This window comes from Ascochyta rabiei, chromosome 4, assembly GCF_004011695.2.
Source record: "Ascochyta rabiei chromosome 4, complete sequence".
In the NCBI taxonomy this organism is placed as follows: Eukaryota; Fungi; Ascomycota; class Dothideomycetes; order Pleosporales; family Didymellaceae; genus Ascochyta; species Ascochyta rabiei.
This window is the reverse complement of record NC_082408.1, coordinates 1,071,470-1,094,380: the sequence shown is the minus strand read 5'-3', so window position 1 is coordinate 1,094,380 and position 22,911 is coordinate 1,071,470. Positions and strand designations below refer to the sequence as shown.

The window sequence follows — 22,911 nt, the reverse complement described above, 5'->3', positions numbered from 1 at the left end:
GTGACGTGTGAAGATCTACTTGAAGCGGATGAAAGAGAGGCGGGGTGGGCTTGATGTTCAACGAGCGAGAGAAGAGATGGGGGGTCTACTATGTTATATACCACGTAATACTTCTAGGGCCTCGCGACCCGTGTTTCCGATTCCGCGACTGTGAGAAACTGTAATAGAGTCGAAGTGGGGTCGATAAATGTAGGACGCCGGACTTGATAGAGCAGGACGGTGGGGCCAGGATCTACCTCCATGCGGAGCGATATCGGGTGTACCTGCTCATTGCGGGCAAGCGTGTCTCCATTAAGCATCCGGATTGGGTAATGCACGATAGGTATAAGACACTGCTCGTCTAATTGACGACTGGCAGATCATCTGAGGATGCTTTAGAAACAAGGTGCTGTAGTTCGAAGCTCTTCAATTGAAGTGGCAGGAAAGAACGCTGCACCTGGACCTTCTTCTTAAAGCAGCTAAGCGCAGACTCTTCTCACATAGACGAGTGTGACTGCAAACAGTAACTACTGGTCATACTTTCAAACTACATGACTTAATAATTGTTATCTTCAGACAGATAGCTTGCGCATCAAGCAGATGTTTCGTGGAAGCGATAAGACGCACAAATCTCCAGCGACATCGCAGCGCTAATGCGGAATAAAAGCCGCACGCTATTAGATGCACCATCATGTTCACATCGACACAATGAAGAAGAGAATAGTCTCGCAGCATAGCAGTGGTTCACGCTCATCATAGTCATTTTAGAGCTATTTTCAACCTAGGGTCGTGATTGAAGGGGCATCCACGTGTGGATGAGGCCAGTGTAGCTCAATTGGCATTCGCAGACGCGTCAAATGCTCGAAGCAACGCGATATAGGGATTTTGACATGTTTTTCACGCTACTAACGTCGAAAGCGATCAGCATCTACCCCGGATTCTGGGCCAGGTATGATTCCTGATATCACGGCGCCCACGGCCGGAAGCCGCTAAGATCATGCACAAGGTGTAACTCTGCTTCCGTAAAGGGTATCTACATGGGTGGGTCGCTTTCTGAGACTACTCGGGCTTGCACCCGCTCGCTATCATAGGCCTGTTTGATTGTCATTGATTCTGATTGGAGTCGGAAACCTACAACGTGGTTCCGACAAGTCCCGCCTGCGGAACCCAACAATGAAACCTCCCTTCAATATCACGCCACGACAATGTCGGTTCCATTGAATTTCAACAATCAAGAACGATGTTGTATTATTACCTAAGCATGTCCCCGCCTCCACCCTGTACGATAGAAGTCCCTTACATCTCCAGAATTGGACACCAATTGTCAGCACATGTGCTTGGAACATCATTCGACCTCTCTGCGAGGACCGGCTAGAAGCTCGTTGTTATCACAACTTACTATGATCGTCAACAACAGTATCACACCAAGAAATCTCTAGATGGCGATTGTGTACCGACAACAGTCTCCGAGCCATGAAATGAGTTGGGAAGGAGTACAACGGAATGGTAAAGATGTCGGAAATTAAGCTCTGGATACCAAGGGGGTCTACTATCTGTATACTAAAAGGTGTATTGCCTACGAAAGAGCTTCGAGATTCATTACTCACGTTGAGGGTGTACAAACCCGGAAAGCTGTCGGCAGAAAGCTGTATTCGTCTACGACCATAGCTCGATAAATGTCTTGAAAGATACACTTTAGGATACCACAGATCAATCTCTTCAGTCGAACGAGCAAACAAAAGCCCAAAAGGCTATTGTATATGTCTCACGTAAGCGGGCCAATCATTGCCACAAATGTAGTCTCCGAAAGCCTCAATAGGACGCCTGACCCCGAACATTCTATGAACCACACCACCATCATAGCAAAGCCCTCTATCAACACTCAGAGTTCAGCACAACCCACCATTGACCCGTATATCGTTTCCTATATCCTATCATGACAGATTACGACTTCTCCACCCGTGCCGGCTTCCAACTCGCAATGAAGAACGCCCTGACTACGTCATCACCTGAAGAAACGGAAAAATACGCAGAAGCAACAGTCACATCCTCCTTCTACCACACCTTTAACGGCCAGCGCCTAGAGCGTGATGCATGGTACCAAAGTCTCGAGAACTGGCGAGGCAAGATAACGCACTACGATCCAAACGTGTATGTATCGCACCCGTTTCGACTCAAAGCGTCTAGTGCATGAACGCTCACTTCGGTGCTTAGAGAAGAGTTTTTGAGAGATGGTAGTCAGCTTGCGGCGCGCATGACAGGGGTAGTCCAGCTCGATGGGACTGAAACGTTCTTTGAGAGTTTTTTCTTTGCAACAGTTGACGAGGAGAGCGGCAAGCTTGCGTCATTGACGGAACGAGCGGTCTGGGGTGCAGTGGGAAAGGGGGAAGTTCATGGAACGGCATGAATACCGTTGGATGCAACTACTCTCGAGGATAGATTTCAGTGTGTAGTCTTCCTACAGCCACCTATGTTGTTGAACTGCTATTCTTCTACTGACTCAACGTGCCCACGTCGTTTTTCTGAATAGTCAGAAGCAGGACTGCAAAATCCAGCCCCGTTAGGTATTTACGACGATTTCCTGTCACAATAGCCGGAGATTGACTCAATTGACCATTATTAATGTACAGATAATCGAAGGTTGCAAGTTTGACAGCGTTTCTCCAGTGGCTAGAAATCGTCGCGTACGGTGGGAGCTTTGACGCTATGCTCGGGTGTGCGCCTGCTCGATTATCCGGATTCGTGACGAACCAGAATAAGGTCCTAAACATGAGGTAAGTTTTTCACCGAGATCCTGTGGTCACTATACAACTACCGCATTTAGAGTCGCGAAAATCTCTTTTGATTATGGTATGTCCGCTATCGCTACGTACCGGTCTAATGTAGCTTTACCGTCGACCATCTTGTATCGGCATGTACGCATTCCCCATTCATCATACCATACACATAGCATTCACCGATGAGCTTGGAAAGATCCTGCTCTGGAAAGCTCATACGCATCACAAACGGCGTTCTGCTACCCGCAACGATGTGCACCTTGTCTCCTGCCTTCACTAGCCCTGGTGCGATACCACATGTACCAGACTGTGTCACGAAGAATTTCCAGTCCTTTATGCTGTCTTGTACAAGTGCATGGTAATTGAGACTTCTACCTTGCACACGGGTCAGTTCCACACCATCAGAAGAAGCGACCAATCGTTCACCAGTATCCTCACGCAGGTACTGAGCACTTGGGCCGGTCTTTTTCTTGAGTCCTTTCAAAACTGTCCGAAGAGCGTTGTAGGAATCACGAAGGTTGATGTCTCCTCCAGTTGCTATCTTTGGGTGCTCGGCACCTGCAACAGGTACACGCCACTTCAGTACATCGCGCTTCTCGCGACTGAACCTGGTTCTCAGATGTGCATCGATCAAATCGTCGATTTCCTTGAAGTATTTCTCAAGTCGGGCTGGCTCGTGCGGCCGATTGAAGCAGCCACTGACATGTGTGATGATGTCGACCTGGATAGCGCGTACCTCGATGATGTTACGGGATTCCGAAACCACCCCAATCTTTGGTTCGGCGTAGCTCGATGCGTTGTATACAACCCCGCGCTCACTGGATTTACTCAGGCTGTCTGATTTCAGAATGGTCCAGTCCGGAACCCAGGATGGAAATCGATCGAGCTGTGGACCCAGACCCGCACGACAGAGTAGATGAATACCAAATCCTCGTTGAATGAACGTACGTGCAAATTTGCACACGATAGCTTCGAAGGGAGATGCGTAGTCGGGCTCAAACTCAGCTAAGTTACCATCGTTGGCGAGTCCAAGCAGAGAGAAGAACCTGTCTCGCATGAAACCAGATTCTGTGTGGCGAAACGTCTCTAAAAGAAGTAGAAGTGGCCACCGACGCTTTGTTGCCTCCCACTCTCGATGTTCCCCCAAGATCTTGAAGGATTTCCAGGCTGAAATATCGACCTTGGAGGTCCGTCTGAACCTTTTGTCCACGAGCTCCATAGTGAAGAATAGGTCGCTCCAATCTACCATCCACTGACCGCACACAACTTTGACTGATGGTGCTGCTATAACTTCTTGCACGATCCAGGCCCTTTGAAACCATGCGACCTTGAAAAATTGGACAACTGAGTCCCATACATCCTCTGTTATTGGGGGCATGTCTTTTCCTGCCCAAGATGCCGGAATTTTGGCCAGATTGTCTGGCCATCTTTCGGAGTCGTAACCGTAGACCGCATTTCCACGAATTTGCATAAGCGTTTCCATGGCGGCATGATACTTCTCTTCCGTAGAAATGACTGCAAGAGTACATGTTGCGCGTTGAAAAATTTGTGGGAGTTTGCGAATCTGGTGCGTTTTCTCGTGCGGATTCTCCTGGTCAATGCAGATGGCATCTATCCAGAGTACCACAGAGCCTTCTTTCTTTCGAAGTCTAGTGAGAACTGTTTTGAGAGAGTCTCTCACTTGTAGTTCACCGTCCGGCATTGAGATTGAATGCATTGTTTGCGCATCAGAACCCCACGTGTAGGAAACGCTTTCATACGGTACACCAACTTTGATGGAGTGGCTACAGATCATACCACGCAGAGGGTCTTGGGTATCTGCTGCGGGGAAAAGAGTGAACAATCGGAACTGTTCGCTACAAAGAGGTCGGTATATGTAAGGAGTTGAGTCTAACTTCGCTTTTGGACCGCGCAATGTTGTGGCCATATCAGGTACATCCCGCGGTAATCGACTAGGTTCATTTTCGTTTTGCCTCGATTCCCCTTCGATTGGCTTATCACTTGTGGAACTGTGGTTGGTGTTTTGCGGATCGTGCTGAGAAACCGCGTTGGACTTGATAGCAGCCGCAAAAAGTGCATCACTTGGCAACGTGAGCTGACCGGACAGAACTAAATTCCAAGGGTCTATAATGAATCGATATCGGGGCCGTTCGCTGTAGATATGACTAATTCTTAGCAAGATCAGGACGTCTTTTGGTGACTTCATATTGGCTCCGGATAGGTGGAAGCGGCGCATCTGTACGCTGGGTTAGTAGACATGTATTGAAGCTCTCAAACTAACTGCTACTCACCAACTCTACTTTCTGAGATCCCCATACAAATGAATCTTCCCAGTCACCAGATGACGGTGCTACCAGAAAATGGTATGTGGGGCTGCAGGCGCCCCAATCCTGGGCTTGTTGGTCACCCAGTTGGCTTGAGAAGCGTGTCGTTACAGCCTGGGATATAAACGGCTCGTCCATTGTGAAAGATGCGACGTGCTCGGTTGTTGGCTCTGGCATGGTTCCCGCTCGTACACGAAGCTTACTTGTCCAGTACAAGTCTGGAATGTATGCCCACCCCAATGTCTTCTCAAACATCCGTGAGGCAAGCAACTCTCCTAGAAACTGGAGTGTATTGTTGGGATCCAATTTTTGAGTATAAAGCACACCATGTGTTGAGACTTTGGAGGCCATGTTGATCTCCATCATTTTGATGCGTCGATCTGGATCAAGTTTGCTACGCTTGGGCTGTAGGTCGATATTCAGCCCCTTGTTCTTACTCCCATGAACTTGCCAAGGGCTGGGTATAGACATAAGATCTCCAGAAGCGACGTGATAGTCGGCGTGTGGTTCTTGGTGGCTCTCGAGCACTACAATAGTGGTCAATATCTTGCACATACTTGGACGGAAGTTTAGAGTCGAATTTACCTTTCACGATGTCGACATCGTATCCGTCGGCTTCGAATCGCTGCTGAACGTCCCGAATGTTCTTGTTGCTGAGCGCTTCATAGAGCAAATGCCGTCTCCGCTCATCTTTGATCCCAAGATATTGGCCAATCTCACTCACGACGTCGAAAGGTAGCAAGTTCGAGTCTTTACCATCGTCTTCAATGTATATTTGAAGGTTACACTCACTTGAGACGGAGTGAATGAATCCTTTGGTGGGTCGTCCGCTGCAAGCTGAATCTTTGCATCTAAAATCGTGGTTTATGACGATCGATTCTGCCGAACTGATTCGTATCCAATCAGAAGATTGTAATTTGTTGGAATTTGTCGTCGATAGAAGCCTTTGGCAGATGGTAAGATTAACTCGATGTCCGGCATAGACACAAGAATGGCCACTTGGGAACACTCACGCTTTGAGAAACTCATTTTTACCCAACACTGCAACGGTCTTGGGTTGACTGTACCTCAAAGGACCTCTCGGGACGGTAGAATCGATGACTAGATCTGGTCTGGATAACCGGCGAGAATCTAGTCTCATCGCTGATATGAAATGTTTCATACTCCGGATCTGTTGGACTGTGAAAGCCAGGAGCGGTAACTTTCCTTTGAAGCTCTGGTAAAGATGCGGTCTGTCTGCAATGAACCAAGATGCATCTCTGTTGCCAACAAGACTATCATAGGAGTTGTCATCCTGCGATTCGGTGCTCACCTTGAATATGGGAAGAACTGGTTTGTCATGGATAAACTTTGTCGCTTTGGCAACATTGATCTGGCCCATAAGCCCTAGAATGTCGCTTATGTTTGCGAATAGAGTCGCAATCTCTGCTGTATTCATCAACATGTCAACTCTACTCGCTTTTGCGAGAAGAGGTCCAAGAAGCAAACGCTCGCCACCAAGTAAGCCTTGGAAAAAACGCGTGGCTTGAGGGTAATCTGATTGGATCAGATCTTTCAGTAAGGAGCCCTCGCTTACATCGAGCCAGCCGATGGGTTCGCTGGATCGGACGGCCTGCAGTTGACTTGCCCGTGAAGCCGAAAGCTTTTCTTTCCGTGGATACGGCGATTTCACGTAGATCAACTTTTTCTTCGAAAAGGTAGATCTGGACTTATCAGCGTAGGCAACAGCTCTCGGTTGAAAACTCACTCCACCAGGACTTCATTTGCATCATACAAGTCTTGAATCTTTTCGTAGATATGAGACAGAACGGCAGTTTCTGGTTCGTCCTTTGCGTGCAAGTGCTCCAAGCAATGCGTGTAAAACTCGACATCGCTGTCAACATGGATACCAAGTAGATGCAACTTCTGATTCGTTATCTTATCCCTGGTCGCTTCCAGGGTCAATACCGGAAGATCTGCTATGTGTACTTCGACGTATGAATCGATTCCAGATATAGAGATCGAGCCTAGGCGCCTCATGCCATGCTGAGTTTTCACCATGCTCTCCTGGATTTCCAACAAGAGCTTTTCTCTCGATTCGCGAATATCGAGTCTTGTGAATTGTGTAATATCTGCATCGAACCACCTCGAATACGCGTGCCAATTTTCAAGCAGTAGCTGAACAACGTCGGAAAATTGGCACTCCTTCAGAATGTATTTGAACTCTTCGGAAAGATCGGATGTTTTCCCCTGATGGAATTCGCCCTCTTGTACTAGGCGTGGTACTGCAGATACATGCAGAGTGTTCTGGAGAAATAGCATCCAGCCCGCTTCAGTCTCCTGCATATATGCATGGTCAACCGTCGGATAGCGTGATATCATGACTTCCGAGATTCGAGCGTACACAGAGTCTTCGGAAGTAGGTACAGCACAGTACGCTTGCGACCCTTTGCATCGACCACCATCAGAGGTCGCAAACCAAAGGTCGGTAAACCGTTCAGGTCGCCACCTGGCGTGATAGATGTACTTCGTATGAGAAAGTAGTTGTTCCAACGTCCAGTTTTGGGGGTTGAAGCTTGAAGAATTGTGGCAGCTGCTCAGATGTTCACACGTCCAGGTTGTGCTCATTGTCACAACTTTCAATTGCGCAAAGAGGCTTCTGCGCATATCATCAGCTGCTGCAGTCTCTTCGATGATAAGAACGCGACCTGGAACATCTTCTGCGAGAATGGTGGGCGTCGATCTACCTCCTACATTGTCATACGCGTCCGATGAGGTGATCTCGCCCAGGGCGCTATTCGCTGAATCTTCGAGAGCATTTGGCCGTGATGCAGTACGCTGTGGAAGCATAGGTCCGTCACGTGCGGATACCCATGTTCCGTTTGAAAGAGGTACGATTGGCAGATTATAGGCGACCTGCCGCAGGCCTTCCGGTGCGTCTACAATCAAGCGCAAGAGTACTCGCGCGAGCTGTGAGTGCCATTGAGATGTACGCGAATAGAATTCTGCCGCAGCTTCGGATATGAGTTGCTGCAAGTGTGACAAAAAGATATCGTCAGTCATTGCAACAACACCTAAGGTGCGTAGAGGTCCTATCGTACACTCTGGATAGCTGCTGGATAGATATGTAGCACTATGCAGTGTACAAGCTGTCAACGGTATGCCGTTGCAATCCGCATACATGCCAGGGTGAACAAATAACAGCTCGCTAGGGAGAGCGTACGGTCTCTCAACAGATTGTGATAGGAGGACTCTGCTGCACTTGAGAACAGTGTGAATGGACTCCTTACATGGCTGGAAGAACTTGTGGACTTTATCTGTCGGCATGTACAATGGCCAGTAATATTTCAGCAGATGGTCTGAGCTGTTGAATCGTTCGACAGACTGCACGAACGCTTCCGTGACCCCGGCACGCAAATGGCAATTCCAGTGCGCGGTTGGATGAATAGACTGACGATTAGCGACAAGTAAAAAGTCGCCTTGCAGTGCAAACTAACGAAACGTCAGTCAAATCCAGACTGTAAGGCTCTCGAATTTCTTACGTCCAATCCAGAGTCACTGATGGGGAGGAATGCGAAAACCTGTTCGCCTCTCAACGGCGGAGGCGGAAATGCTAGTAGCAGATCTGAATGAGTGTAATTCGGTCGCCTCGTGTCTCTCGGAAGATGGGATACCCGATACCTGTGTACAAGATACTCTAAGTCCCCTTCTGCGGTGCAAAGTCTCCTAATCTGAAACCTCCCATCTCCATCGACGTCTTTTCGTTGGAGTGTTATACTTGAGCTTGTATCACCGACGGGTGCCAATTCAATGCTTATCTTTCGAACCTTTCGAAGGAAAAGCAAAAGGCTTGCGTCTAACCCTCGAAGATAATCTATGAGCTCGATGGCGTTTTGGTCGTTGGACAGCTCAAGTCCAATGGACGTCAACTCTGGAGTTGTTTCGCCAGGGAACACTGTCCAGATTGGATTGATCATGCCCAATGGCAAGTCCTTGTCGAACATGAACGTGTAGCCACGAGATGATATGTAGACTCGATTCGCAACTTTGAAGACGCTTTTGAATCCTATGCCTTTCTCCCCAGTGGAGGCTCTTGAATGAGTTTGCCCTGACTTAGTACTGTTGCTCACCGAGCAAATAGCGGCGACATCCTCTTTACTAAAACCTACCTCGTTGGTGTCGATCTGAAGCCAACTGGCCTGTGTAGCATGAGATCGAAAAGTGATCTTGAGGGCAGGCTCCGTTGTATAGCTACTGTCATCCGCATTTTGCAGAAGCTCTTGTATGAAATGGGGATTCTCGCCGTAGAGGTCGCCCGACACGCTGGGTGGTGATTAGAGCTGAACCTAGGATCAAGCACGCTGCGACGAACACTTTCAATAAATTCTCCATAATCGAAACCATGGCGGGATTAGAGTTTGTAGAGAACCTTTGGCGGAGACTGTCTATGTGCGCTCGCGCGTCGTGAAGCTTTGCCATCAGCGCCATGAATTCTTGTCGAGGTTGTGATGAAAACTTTGGAAGGCTGAGAAGTGACAAGGCTTGATAAAGTAAGCGGGGGTAGGCCGCATAGGGGGCAGTGTATGCGCAGGTCCGAAAACTACCAACTACAAAAGTGTACAATTGAAGCGAGATTTTTTGAGGAAGTCTGCATTTGCAACGGGTACATGGACCTTAGTACTTTGCGGTTGCCTCGAGGTTATAGTCGGTAGCCCACCCGGTCAGTTAATTGGTCGCGCCCACAGCCCACAGCCCCGGGCTGTGGTGGCTTATACGAGAAGAAAGGTTTCGATTAGTTGGCTCCATTGGTTCAGAAGAACACGTGGCGCGGGGGCCTAGAGAAGGGTGTGGTGAGCATGCAGCCTAATGGCTGAGAGCACACCGTTCAGGAATTATCAATACAGCACAGCTGAACTGAAGGCCACAACTTCACAGAAAGCCTGAAAAAGTAGGTCTAAATCTAGGACCGGTGAATTAGGTAAAGGAAAGACGTCTTTCCATTCGCCGTGACCGTTTGCAAGCGTTGTATATGTGTGACACTGTGGGAGTGAAGGCTGACAAGTAGACTTTGGGGTTATGCAATGATTATTTCAGTATTTTGCAAGACACAAGTACTTGGATGATGGACCATCCTATGTGGGACATTGCGTGGTATAATTGAACGGTTGAACAAAAAGTATATATTAAATACTACTTGGGGCACTTTCATATCTCATTCATTCATCGCATCGGTGGTTTAGTGGTAAAATTAGCCGTTGCCATCCTCTATAGGACAGTTTCGGCTAGCCCCGGGTTCGATTCCCGGCCGATGCATTTTGCCCGTCGCGACGTCTTAAGTTGGTGTTGTGTTTTTGTGTGAGGTGTGCCATCGAGTTTTGGCGGTCATTGGGGTCACGTGCTCAGTGCATGCCAGCTTTCTGCCTAAGACCTCTCACTGGTGAAGAAGATGGCGAAGAAGAAGATGATGATGAAGGGGAAAAGGAGGATAACTGGGCAAGACAAGATTGATTTCTGCACGCACATCAACGACTCTGATAGTTCGTTTTTCGCGACTCATCTCACATTCAAAGTGGGCTGACATTGTTAATTGAAGGCTCGTTGCTTTGCGAACTATTATTCTTGCTCTGCCTGTTCGATACGTTTTTGGTCCAACTGAAAGTCTCAAGGCTCGCAAGGTTTTCGGGCTTGGTGTTGTTGTGTGACTCGCCCCACCAGAAACGTGCCTGGCACCGCCACGTGCACTGCCACGGACCCGCCTCTCGATTTCGAAACCCCTGCCATCTTTCGACAGCACGCGCCCACTTGACGCAACGTTCGCGTACGATGCGCCCACTGTCTGTGCAGTATGATGACACTCATTTCCGACGCGTGCCTGGGTTCTTGCAGTTCACTGCACAACGAGGCTGTGAAAACTCCGTTTCTTAGCGGTGAACAAGACGCTTCATTAACAGCGCACACCTACTGAATATTTGACACTAGTTCTCTCAAGTGTTCAACCAGCACTACTCACTGACGAGATTTCTGTTTCCTGATCATGGCATTCACAGGTCGAACGCCTGAATCTCTGATTCCTCGATCAGACTCTAGGAACCCAGCGACGACTTGCAAAGGCATCACTAAATCAGGCCGACCATGTAGACGTCCCATTGATGCCAAAGTAAGCGACGACGCGGGTGTTCTTGCAGTCGTGTCAGTCGCAGGTGATAGCGATAGCGAAGACATTGGCGCCGCGGCATATTTCTGCTGGCAACACAAAGACCAGGCTGAACAGCTGGCGGCTATCAAATCCAATGGACCAGATACGCAGCTCTATCCTTTGAAGGAGCGGAGCAGCATAGATACTTTGGTACAACGTTTGGGAGTCCTGGCAGTAGATGACTCTGCAAAAGAACCGCATCGGAAAAGAAGGGATAGCAATAGGCAAGGAAAGCCGCCACGGAGGATCAATCGTCCAGCCACTTGGGATCGTGTAGAGGGACCGCTGATTTCGGTACCCAGCGATGTGATGGCAGCAGAGAAGAAACGCAGGGATAATCGACCTTCAAAACCATCGACGCAAAGGAAGAAGCCAAGCTTCTGGCGGTCTTTGTGCTGTGGTGCTGCAGACGACGATGACATCGATGTTGTAAGGCACACGAAGCGAACGAACCACCGCCCCGAGTACACCTCCGCTCCACGGCCTGTACCAGCCTCACAGCAATCGACCGGCCCCAAGCCACTTACCGACAAGCCAGCGAGGCCAGTTAAAACAACCTCTCATGACGACTCAGATACAGCAACCATGCTGAGATACATCCCTCAGAATGTATCTCCACAGCTAGCAGCAACTCTGCTGGCCGAGCTCTCCAAACCCATTTCATCACACGATGACGAGGGCTACATATACATCTTTTGGCTGACGCCCGAAACCTCCGGTCCCGCACCTTCATCAACTGCATCTACCCTCCTCACTCCACCGTCACGGTCTGATCAAGGACGACGAACCTCCGATGTACTACGGCAATACTCCGTAAAGAACAATTCACGACCACGTTCAGGGCCCACGCGCCAAAGATCTGGCAACGATGATGCGGCAAGCGGGGCCGAGAAAGAAAAGGACACCATCCTCCTCAAGATCGGGCGTGCGAACAACGTGCACAGGCGTATGAATGAATGGACGCGTCAGTGCGGTTACTCCCTTTCTCTCGTACGCTTTTATCCTTACGTTTCGTCCTCGACACCGACACCTTCACCACAAGCTTCACCGGCGAATTCTCGTCGTCAATCTGCGCAGAATGCTGGGGGTTCCCAGCGCGCGTTTGATGCTGGCGTTGTGCGCAAAGTCCCAACTGTGATGCGGGTAGAACGCATGATTCACCTGGAGCTAGCGGAGCAACGGGTGATGAGAAAGTGTGAAGCGTGTGGGAAGCAGCATCAAGAGTGGTTTGAAGTGGAGGCTACCAAAGATGGCGTGAAAACGGTGGACGGGGTAATCAAGCGGTGGGTCGAATGGGCGGAACAAGCGAACCAGGAACGTGTATGATAACAAATAATGAAATAAGTAGTGCCCATGAAGGTGGGTGGATGGCAGATGGGTGCTTCCTGAATTATCAATTGTTTGCGTATTACGGAGGCTTTCACCTACAGAGCTGCTGGTCTGCGCATTACACAAACAGTTTGTGGCCGTAATAACACTCTAGAAAGCGCCGTTTACAACCCACTCTCCCACTGCACAACTTCACTATGGCCGACACACCACCTTTCGCCTTGAATACACTCAAGGCCGACTTCGAGCTATCTGACGCCCAGTTTGACGCATTACCACCGCTTTCTGAAGTAGACCTTGTGCGCCAAACCGACAGCCACCTAATCGAACACGCTACTCTGACTACCGCCGCATACCACCCCTTCAAACTCTTCATTGGCGAATCCAACATGGATGCGTTTCATGTGTATCTCTACCGCACTACGGGCTCCAAACGGCAGTATAGGATGGAGATCACCAGTGTCGATCTCGAGAACGGCAGCCACTATGATCCAATCGACGCCACCTATTATGGGACAATAGGAAACCTTGCCTATCCCTTCAACACGTTTCTCGGTGGAGCGCGATTCGTTGCTGTAGTAAAGTGGTACTTCACCGTAGGCTTGCGCACTGGACTGTTCGACGAAGATTCAGGGTTTGCATTGAGCAGCTCATGGCGCAGGGATTTGCAGGGCGCTTGCAACGAGCTTCTTGCGGCTACAGACATGGAAGAGCGTACGAAGCAACAGGCTGAAGCGATACGAATCGAGAATAAAGGACATGTCAGAGAGAAGCACCAAAAGGAAAGCCTGGAGGCGGCCAATCGAACGGCTGGGTCGCGCCGGGCAAAGGGCAAAACAGGAAGCATCACTGCAGAAGCCAGGAAACATCCACAAAATTTTCTACCTCACCAAGAGTCAGAGTCAATCAAGGGGTATGATGGTCCCAAGGACGCAGAAGACCCAGGATCAGGACAGAGTTCGGTTGTCGAGCCCAGTCCAATGCCTCCTGTTGTGAAGTCACGTGGCGATCGTAGGCGGGAGGACCAAGGCGCTACTCAGACGATTCGATCTATAAGTCGGGGCATCGCAGCCTCGAACGAGGACTTGAGACGAAGGGCGCAGGGCATCCGTGAAGCACAAGGCAGCAGGCTAGATGCAGTCGATGGCCGAGCACTCGACTACAATGTTGGGCAGAACGTTAATGCTGAGGAGTCCCGGCTACAAGACACAAAGAGGCGTATGGCCATTTATGAGAGCCCAGATAGGGATGGTCTGCTTGAATATGGCACGACCGACGTGGAGGCTGAAGCTGTATCGCTGGAAGCAGAGTATACTATGTTGTTTCGACGCCGGGAGAAGACCAATCATCGTATGCGCGCCATTCAAAACGAGATGAGTGTGGTTGAATTTCAGGCTTTGCTAGAAAAGATCGTGGATGGTAAAAGTTGAAAGGTACGACCAGTTTTCAGAGTAGAAAGTCCTGGCTGTTGGAGAACATGCATCATTCATTGATCGTGTGGGAGGGAATGCGGACAGAACTGCAATTTGAAGATCAGCATTCAGCAACGCGTAACAGTGTTTTCCTATCAAATCTCCAACGAAGCCAGATTTCACATGCGCAAAACCTGGATTGTTATATAGAAGTGACAACTGTAACGGATTTGATGTATGCAAAGGTGAGGTCGTTCGTGTGGGTCCACACAGGACCCCTGTATCAGCGTGTGGCCCCTGCCCTGCCATCCCGCGTCCGCGGTTCCTCGTCGGGAGCTTGAGATGCACAACGACAGCAGCGCGCCGCCGGTCTTTCGTTTGTCGCCGCTCTCCGCTCGTTTCCTGCCGCCAGAATGCTCTCCGGAATCCTCATCTTCAACCAGAAGGGCGAGAACCTTATATTTCGCGCCTTCCGCAACGACTGCCGCCCACGCCTCGCCGACGTATTCCGCATACAAGTCATCTCCAACGCACAGGTGCGCTCGCCCATCCTCACACTGGGCTCGACCACATTCAGTCATGTGAAGCATGAGAATATCTACCTGGTCGCCGTGACCAAGAGCAACGCCAATGCCGCCCTCGTCTTCGAGTTCTTGTACCGCATGATAGGCCTAGGAAAGGCATACTTTGGGAAGTTCGACGAGGAGGCTGTCAAGAACAACTTCGTGCTGGTCTACGAGCTGCTGGACGAGATTCTGGATTTTGGATACCCGCAGAACACCGAGACCGACACACTCAAAATGTACATCACAACAGAAGGAGTCAAGTCGGAAAGAGCCATGGAGGACTCGTCCAAGATCACAATGCAGGCCACCGGCGCCCTGTCGTGGCGGAGAGCAGATATCAAATACCGCAAGAACGAGGCCTTCGTCGATGTCATCGAAGACGTAAACCTCCTCATGTCCGCGACCGGCACAGTCCTACGAGCCGATGTAAACGGCCAGATCATAATGCGCGCCTACCTCTCTGGCACACCAGAATGCAAGTTCGGGCTCAACGACCGCCTGACACTGGGCGAGGACAACCTCCAACAGCCCTCGGGCAACAAAGCTGGTACCAAAGCAACGAAAGCGGCCGCTGGCAGCGTCACACTGGAAGACTGTCAATTCCACCAGTGCGTGAAACTCGGCAAATTCGATGCAGATCGCATAATATCTTTCATCCCACCGGATGGCGAGTTCGAGCTCATGCGATATCGCGCAACCGAGAATGTCAACCTGCCCTTCAAAGTCCACGCTATCGTCAACGAAATCGGAAAGACAAAGGTCGAATACAGCATTGCCATCCGCGCGAACTACGGGTCGAAGCTCTTCGCTACAAACGTCGTCGTACGGATACCTACACCCCTGAACACAGCTCGCATTACGGAGCGCACATCACAAGGCAAAGCAAAATACGAGCCCGAGCATAACAACATCGTCTGGAAGATCCCACGATTCACAGGGCAGAGCGAGTATGTGCTGAGCGCAGAGGCGAGCTTGACAAGCATGACAAATCAGAAAGCATGGTCGAGACCGCCGCTCAACCTGAGCTTTTCGCTACTGATGTTCACAAGTTCTGGGTTGCTTGTAAGGTATTTGAAGGTGTTCGAGAAAAGCAATTACAGCAGTGTGAAGTGGGTGAGATACATGACACGAGCGGGCAATTATGAAATCAGGTAAGCTTGACTTTGTATGAGTTTTATATCCAAAGCTGACAGTACGCAGGTTCTAGATAATGTATAACACACAGCAACCGCAAGTACTTATTTGTCTTGTGATCTCCCACCACATCGATGTATTGATGTTACGCACGCTGCCCTTACCCAAGTCGAGTGTGAAGTGCACCACGGTAGCACTAACTCGTGCCTACTCCACTCCTACTCATATGCAGCACGAACGACCTTGCTCTCGCTGAGTATCCTATCATATTGTAGACAAAGCAACGCAGCCCTCGAATACACTGTGTTCCTGGCGTCTGAACGAACACTGTTGGACGGTCCATCGTTCACTCGTTCATCACCGTATGGAGCAGATTGCACTTATACCTTGATCTTCTCTGCAGCGCGTCCACAGCGTGAGCGGGAGGGATGCTCAGAGATTACGAAGGATCTATCGAGGTTGAAGGTGAGGTGTGGACTGGTCACTAATAGCACCAGTGAATAGAAGGAACATGAAGCATTTGGCACAGTGGTAAGGATCGTCATCTTGCTCAAGCAATCACTTTAGACCCTTCACTGAGCTATCAGATCATCATCAGTGACAGCTTGGGGAAGAGCAAAGTCATATTGTCAATCTGGGATTGACTATCGAAAGATGCATGTGCGGCCGGTAACGTCGAACTCGGTCCCAACGCACTCGGTCCCAACGCACTCAAGGCAATTCTCTTGCGCTCTCACCGAAGTAAATCTCCATGGGTTTCTTCAAATTCTGTCTGGTGGTGCTTGGACATGAGGCACTTCTCTGAAGTAACGAGAATGGTAGCAGTATACTGCTATTCCATCGCGCTTGCTGCCAGGAAGCGAATATTCGTTCGTCTTCTTGCATAGTTCTGCTTGATCTGAAATAGAGCCTTTTGTTTCGCCTTTGATGGGGCGCACTGCACTATAAGGTCTTTCTCTACTTACATGCCATGCAAGCTGTGGCAAGCAGGATGGCCGAAAAAGGAAAGGCTCAATCTCAAGTGCCGATCTTGCCCCATTCGATCTGTCTACATCATCGATATTCATGCTCAACTCTCCGAATAGAACTGCTCAAACAACCAACTCAGACTCTTCGAGCAGACCTGTGGGAATTTCAAAAACGAATTTATACATACATGCTTCGTAATAACCTTTCGCTCTGCCAGCCGAACCTCGTCCCTTTGACACCAACATGACATTCTTGAAATACCCCTTGTTCTGGAACTTCAAGAAGCCCGGCGATAATGACTGGCATCCGCGCGTAGGTCAAGGCGCTGCGAGGAACGTTGATACCCTCCCAGGGTTTCTCCAACGTACCGATCTTACTGCCACTTTAGTCGATGCCGCGCCATTCGTCGCAGGCGTTGGGGCATTTCGACACGCATCACAGATGTTCGATTTTGGCTTCACGGCACACGCGAACGTTTTCCGGAATCCAAAAACTATGAATTCCATGCATAGATCGGTTGTGTTCTTCGTTCCTCTGACATTGGTCTTGCAAGGGGCTGGAGTGGAGTATAGAACATTGATTCCGCGCTGGTGTCACGAGAGGGAACGCCAGAGGAATGAGGATGAGGTGAGGCAGCATGTAGATGCTGGTGCTTACCTTGGCAGCTTGAGTTGGGTGGTAAGGATGGCGTTCAAGGTTGGGGTCAGGTATTGGGCGCCTATTGATGTTGTGCTTGGTGGCGCATTGAGCGATGTGCTTCACAGAGAGTACAACAGGACGCACGACTTCTGAGCACTGTTAATGGTTTACTCTGCCTACTGCGCAGATTGCCTTATAGGCTTCATTAGATGAAGACCCACTGCTTTTTGGGTGGATAGCTTGAGTTTTGTGAAAGATGGGTAGAGAGATTTTGTTACCTCAAACGCATGAGATGTTGTGCAAGCTAATGGCAATACCTGATTTTTCGGAAAAACGCAATATCCCATCTAGACAAGGACTACCCGTACTAATCGACCGACAATCCAAAAGGCTTTAATAGTACCATGTTCAATCGCTTCGTCACAGAACCTTCTGGTGAACCGTCAAGAATAATCGTAGGTGTTATTTGCGGACCGCCGGTCCAAAGGCAAGGCCACCATTACTGATGTGAAAGCGGAAGTCGCAGCTTATCTAAGTCTTTGCGGCGCTGGTGATGTATGAATATCTACTCACATGTCAACTTGCAAGCACAAAGGGAGACCATCCATCTTTACTGTGATACTCGTCTTTTGGATCTTTCAGAAGCATGTTGTAGTAAACGGAAATCGTGAGACATGCGGACAAAAGTGCCGATTGCTGACGTAGTCATGAGCAAAAATGCGACAGGGTGTTTGAAAACAATGAGTGCAACCGTCCAGGCAAGCATAGCATGCGCTGGCCAGAAAAACTTCCACAGTATACCCCACAAAGCTCTTGATTTATATTGAAAGCGATTGATCTCTGAAGGCGATATGATGCGGTCCCACCTCATTAACCGCGCCCAGAATATCTAGCATGCACTAGTCTCTCTTTCTCATGGGCTCAAATCTATGACACCAAGGACTGGAAGCGTCTCGCCAGCATTGTGAATCCAGAACTTCACATCGACTACAGATCCGTGATGAATGAGACGCACAAGTGGCCTTCGATGCCTGCTTCCGACCACGTCAACATGATGAGTAATCCAAAAGCGCCTGGGGAACCCATTCGTTTCGACGCAGCGCTTTCTTGGAACGTCGACGCGGGAGAAATCTGGGGAAGGGGAGATCACGGGAACCTACCAGATCAGAGCTCATCACATCTGCTTCAGCACTGACAACGAGGGGAAAAGAGGGATGGAGGTACTGGCCAGTGCGACAGGGCTTGGGGTAATCAAGCATTTCTTCAAGAGAGTTGAGGGGGCATTTGGAAACTTGCTGATTTGCAGCCAACGGTATAATTTGATGAGGGGGATCTGCAGGCGTTGCTCTGTATGCCACTTTAAGGGCAATGAGATAATAGGTTGGGCTAGTGGTGCATGTGTAACAGTACTTTGATGCTGCCATGGTAGAAAATACTATGCAGATACTATCACAAAGCTACCTAAGTTCATTTTCAGTAGAGTTTTTAAGCATAGTTTCATTTGCTTCGGCAGTCCAGAACGGGGGCACTGCACCCTCAGTCCCCAGATTCTGGCCCTGATGCGATGGAATCTACCGCGTTGGAATACATCAAAATGGATATGTTTGTTTCTATGGGCTTAGTGACAGATCAAACTTTACTCGGCAGCTATTCCTACAGACCTTTCTATCTGTGAGTCTAAGGCCTGTGCCGCACATATTACGACAGGCACACATGAGCCTACATGATGGCCCAGGAAGCTGCTGTTTTCTTGTAGCTTGGGAAAGCAAAAACTTTACGAGTCGCAAATAGAAAAATCCATATGGTCGACCATGTTGAAAGCTGATCTCAGAGTCAACAAATAAGCCACGCCTCAGGTTCTATATCGCCTCCATCCCAAGAACACGAATGCGGAACAAGTTGGCTTGGGAGAGAAGAGGTAGTTTTGTCCATTAAAATTATCATGTTCCCTGGCCTGAGAAGACATTGGTTGCTAAAGGCAAATACTCTTCCTTTGAGGACAGCCTGGGAAAATATAGGGTGTTGCGCAGAATGAAGCTGCTAATAGTCTCTGCAATTAATTTGTTCCCTGTGGTGTGGAAACTTCGAGAAGTTGATCTCGAGTCCAACATTATAAGTTATATACAGTGTCACTGCATCTTTGGAGGATTGGAGTACGCCTAAAAGAATATTTCGAAGACTGACTCTAAAGCCCTGAGTCTACGGGCATTGTGACACTCTTTCCCACAATCTGTACGACTTCCCGGAGAAAGTATACAGTATCTTACAGACACGACATAGTCTTCTATAACATATTACCGCCGCCACATCCCAAAGAGTCCCAGATTACGTCTTGCTCCAGAAGTCGCAGTCGCAGTTGGTCCAGTCGCCGCAGACCCGCCATTGGTCGCAGACGCAGTAACTGCAGTACTGACACTCGCACTTGAAGATTCATCTATATCGTCCACGGCTCCAAAAACATTCTGGCGTAGAGTGCCGCCACACATGACTTTCGCATCACCACCACAAGGCATGTTACACTCTTTCTGGTCCGCCGCCAACGTCCCATTATTACTGTCACCGCACCAGCACTCGTCGCCGAGCTTGAGGCCTGCAATTTTGTACTGCATCTTGTGGCATTTTTCTTTGCACTTGTCCACCGTCTCTTCCGGGTCTCGCGGGAGCCAACGAGTGTCCAGGATCCACGTTCTGATTCCGTTCTCACCATCGTTCCAATTGTCGACATAGCATCCCATGTCTTTCCATGTACTGGGAGATGGTATTGGTGCTATCGTACTGGTTGTATGGGATTTTGCGTCGCTTTTGGTAACCGGTATTCTCCAGCCGTCACTATCGGTTGTCATGCTTGCCAGCGGCATGCCATGGCTGTAATCTGAGAGCGAAAGGGTGGTGTAGTACACGCTGTCTTCGATTGTTTCGTTGGTTAGGATACAGTAGCTTGTCAAGTTGAACCAGGGAGTGCAGTCCAGTCCCACGGCAGGGTTCCAGGCGTGGAAACGCTTGGGTTCTACGCCCCACTCTCGCAAGGTGCTCTCGCAGGTGTCGACAGAGCTGTCGTAGATGTCGGCCCAGCCAATGCAGTCTTTTGTCGTGCGCTCATCGTATTGCAGTCTCTGGGTGAGGGCGTGGCGGCTTAGTACTGCGAGGCTCAAGAGTGCGGGAGTCCTCATCGCAGCGGTCGGTACAGATACAAGAGCTACGACAATGCTCCAAAACCTGCGCTAACTCGATTATTGACAGCACAGGAGCAACGAAACGATCTTGTTGGAGTCTTTGGCGAAATTCAAGTAAGCAGATCAGAGTCGAAGGGGAAATCTATGAATCTAGGTCTGAGGATATCAGGCAAGATATACGCTCGTGAGTTTCTGTCCTGGTCAGCCCTTTTCGTAAAATGCAATTTCGCGTAAAGCGGCCCAGAGCAGGCCGCAGCATCGTAGTGCTTGGTTAGGAAGGTGGAAAACGGGGTGGCTTATTACACTGCTCTAGCCTCTTACGATTAGTGTGCGCGTGAGTCTTATCCTTCGTTAGCATCCCTTCACGGGAAATTTCCTTAGCAAGCTGGATGGTCCTTACTAAAGTCTGTTGGGCATACTTTCCTTTATCCTAACAGATTGACTACCAGAGCAGCTGAGTCGCCACCTAGAGCGTGCCACGCAGTATGACATTATGTCCTATAAGCACTCCTTCCTTTACATACGACCATGGGACGTTGAAAACAAGACTTCCCGTTCGCTCAGCCCTATTTAAGTAACGTACCAGCGGATTGGTAGTCAGTCAACAAACAATACTGATATCCCAATCTTGTTTTGTTTTGTTTGAGGCCGCTTTGAGTTAGTTAGATGCCTATATAGGACTAGCTCCTGCTATATTGGGTAAGCGGCACCTCTGAAAGTGAATATCGTTTTGTTTGTTGACAACTCTGCTAGCAACTCCCTCCCCTTCTACGAGTTTGCGGGAACTATTACTTCTTGTTACTGTACAATGTATATCTGCTCACGCCCATAGAATAGGATGCTGAGCACTGCCACGATTATGCCAAGAAGCCTAGCGACAAATCAACGTGTACGGAGCAGGCGCAATGGCGCTAGACGGCAAATTGTCTTCTGCTTTGGCTGTTCTTATCGATCAGCTTTGAATGGTGCCGAAGCAGCTGCTTTGGCTCACCGATAGTCTATCACGACTGCGTCCTGCTTTTGGGTCAGTCCTCGAGTTTTGAGCACTTGTTGATTTGATGACCCCCCGAACGACTCTCTCCCCTCCTAAACAACAATACCTATCTCTACGTACAATAATGACACGGTATGCTTTAGACTTCCGTCGAATTTGAAATGTTGCGTATACGGATTTGCGAAGTGCTGATGGGGATCTAACTAAGGAAGTCAAGGTTACCGGGGGCGTATAGATCAGTGACGTATTTGCTGACTGTACTGTATGCTTCAGCCTCACTCTGTGCCGAGAGAACTAGGGGCGTATAACTCAGGTACACAAGCTGCAGTTCTATACGCCTCTAGTAAAGAAGAACGATTTGAGTAAGGAAGTGTTGCAAGATCATATAAAAAGAATAGCAAGTCCAACTTGATCTCATCATCAACAAGAGCATTAAATCATCAACGACGCACTCTCAAACACTACACCTACTTCTTCAGTATCCTAAACATGCTTACAATAACCTCCAAAATGATTATTGCGGCCGTTGCCTTGCAATTGGCAACAACCAATGCTTTCCCAACACCTATGGGTAGCAGTCCAAGCGACAACACCGACCTGATCGCCCAACTCTTGACCACACCTACGCAGATCAAGCGGTACCGCAAGTTGCTGACCGACTCGACGGGCAACAAGCTTCTTGACAACGACCGCCTAACCAACGCCACGATTTGGGATTTCTTGCAGAACAGCAACGCGGTCCCTGGTGGCCAAGGGGGCTCCACAAGCAGCGCGAACCTCGAGACGTTCCCCTTCCTGATCAATAGCGGCGTCACCATGACCATGGGAACGCTTGGTCCATGCGGCATCTTTCTCCCACACATACACCCGCGCGCGAATGAGTTCTTTGTCGTCAGCGAGGGCGAGGTCGACTTCGGCACACTGCTCGAGCTTGGACTATTCGAGAACCTTACGCCGAACCCTGAGGTGGGGGGCAAATTGGGGAAGAACATGGGCACACTGTTTCCCATGGGTAGCGTGCATTACCAGTTGAATAATAGCCCGGGTTGCAAGCCTGCGACTATCTATACAGTGCTCACTAGTGAGGATGCCGGAAGTACGCCTGTTCTGATGGATCCGGTACCAGGGAATGCGACGGTTGGAAGGGTCAAGAGAGTTGATGCTGGGAATTTTGAGAGTGTGAGGGCTGTTACTCCTTCGCATATTGCGCGGATTGTGGATGAGTGTCTTGCCCGTTGTTACGATTGATCAGGCGGCGCTGTGTCAATCTACAGTCCTTTTAAAACCTGTTGAAAGCATTATAAAGAGTAGTGAGGGGGGTTTATAGAAATTCGATGTTGTTGCTGGAATACCAAAATGGAAAAAGTAAAAGCGATGGTCGAGAGCTGCCGAAGAGAGCTACCAATGAAAAAAGCTAATTCAAATCAGGCAGCCGTCACC

At 49.3% G+C, this 22,911-nt stretch overlaps 10 protein-coding genes and 1 non-coding gene across 12 annotated transcripts; 8 read left to right on the top strand and 3 right to left on the bottom strand.

Annotated features, from left to right (window-relative positions):
* Window positions 1–1,482: 1,482 nt before the first annotated feature.
* On the top strand, window positions 1,483–1,647 carry EKO05_0002801 (uncharacterized protein; the record flags this gene model as incomplete). The annotated part of the gene is made up of 1 exon (XM_059636021.1): window positions 1,483–1,647. The coding sequence occupies one exon, from the start codon at window positions 1,483–1,485 to the stop codon at window positions 1,645–1,647; it is 165 nt and encodes a 54-aa protein (XP_059492004.1).
* Window positions 1,648–1,915: 268 nt separating this feature from the next.
* Window positions 1,916–2,386, top strand: EKO05_0002800 (uncharacterized protein; the record flags this gene model as incomplete). The annotated part of the gene is made up of 2 exons (XM_038937974.1): window positions 1,916–2,130; window positions 2,194–2,386. 2 exons carry the CDS (start codon window positions 1,916–1,918, stop codon window positions 2,384–2,386), a joined length of 408 nt encoding a protein of 135 aa, XP_038801373.1.
* A 470-nt stretch (window positions 2,387–2,856) lies between these two features.
* Window positions 2,857–9,547, bottom strand: EKO05_0002799 (uncharacterized protein; the record flags this gene model as incomplete). 2 transcript variants are annotated; one of them, XM_059636019.1, is made up of 7 exons in its annotated part: window positions 2,857–4,992; window positions 5,048–5,607; window positions 5,666–6,024; window positions 6,094–6,783; window positions 6,828–8,551; window positions 8,602–9,382; window positions 9,432–9,547. In XM_059636019.1, the coding sequence occupies 7 exons, from the start codon at window positions 9,545–9,547 to the stop codon at window positions 2,857–2,859; spliced, it is 6,366 nt and encodes a 2,121-aa protein (XP_059492002.1). The 2 variants fall into 2 exon arrangements, with proteins under 2 accessions (XP_059492002.1, XP_059492003.1); XM_059636020.1 differs by having other exon boundaries at window positions 8,602–9,547.
* Window positions 9,548–10,284: 737 nt separating this feature from the next.
* On the top strand, window positions 10,285–10,372 carry EKO05_4t6. Its single transcript has one exon. It is a non-coding gene; the product is annotated as a tRNA-Gly (tRNA).
* A 118-nt stretch (window positions 10,373–10,490) lies between these two features.
* Window positions 10,491–10,640, bottom strand: EKO05_0002798 (uncharacterized protein; the record flags this gene model as incomplete). The annotated part of the gene is made up of 1 exon (XM_059636018.1): window positions 10,491–10,640. One exon carries the CDS (start codon window positions 10,638–10,640, stop codon window positions 10,491–10,493), a length of 150 nt encoding a protein of 49 aa, XP_059492001.1.
* Window positions 10,641–11,093: 453 nt separating this feature from the next.
* Window positions 11,094–12,581, top strand: EKO05_0002797 (uncharacterized protein; the record flags this gene model as incomplete). The annotated part of the gene is made up of 1 exon (XM_038945138.1): window positions 11,094–12,581. The coding sequence occupies one exon, from the start codon at window positions 11,094–11,096 to the stop codon at window positions 12,579–12,581; it is 1,488 nt and encodes a 495-aa protein (XP_038801371.1).
* A 200-nt stretch (window positions 12,582–12,781) lies between these two features.
* EKO05_0002796 (uncharacterized protein) lies at window positions 12,782–14,014 on the top strand (the record flags this gene model as incomplete). Its single annotated transcript, XM_038945137.1, has 1 exon — window positions 12,782–14,014. The coding sequence occupies one exon, from the start codon at window positions 12,782–12,784 to the stop codon at window positions 14,012–14,014; it is 1,233 nt and encodes a 410-aa protein (XP_038801370.1).
* Window positions 14,015–14,409: 395 nt separating this feature from the next.
* On the top strand, window positions 14,410–15,769 carry EKO05_0002795 (clathrin associated protein complex medium subunit; the record flags this gene model as incomplete). Its single annotated transcript, XM_038937687.1, has 2 exons — window positions 14,410–15,713; window positions 15,763–15,769. The coding sequence occupies 2 exons, from the start codon at window positions 14,410–14,412 to the stop codon at window positions 15,767–15,769; spliced, it is 1,311 nt and encodes a 436-aa protein (XP_038801369.1).
* A 1,139-nt stretch (window positions 15,770–16,908) lies between these two features.
* Window positions 16,909–17,457, top strand: EKO05_0002794 (uncharacterized protein; the record flags this gene model as incomplete). Its single annotated transcript, XM_038945136.1, has 1 exon — window positions 16,909–17,457. One exon carries the CDS (start codon window positions 16,909–16,911, stop codon window positions 17,455–17,457), a length of 549 nt encoding a protein of 182 aa, XP_038801368.1.
* Window positions 17,458–19,598: 2,141 nt separating this feature from the next.
* On the bottom strand, window positions 19,599–20,474 carry EKO05_0002793 (uncharacterized protein; the record flags this gene model as incomplete). Its single annotated transcript, XM_038945135.1, has 1 exon — window positions 19,599–20,474. One exon carries the CDS (start codon window positions 20,472–20,474, stop codon window positions 19,599–19,601), a length of 876 nt encoding a protein of 291 aa, XP_038801367.1.
* Window positions 20,475–21,981: 1,507 nt separating this feature from the next.
* Window positions 21,982–22,719, top strand: EKO05_0002792 (uncharacterized protein; the record flags this gene model as incomplete). Its single annotated transcript, XM_038945134.2, has 1 exon — window positions 21,982–22,719. The coding sequence occupies one exon, from the start codon at window positions 21,982–21,984 to the stop codon at window positions 22,717–22,719; it is 738 nt and encodes a 245-aa protein (XP_038801366.2).
* Window positions 22,720–22,911: the final 192 nt, after the last annotated feature.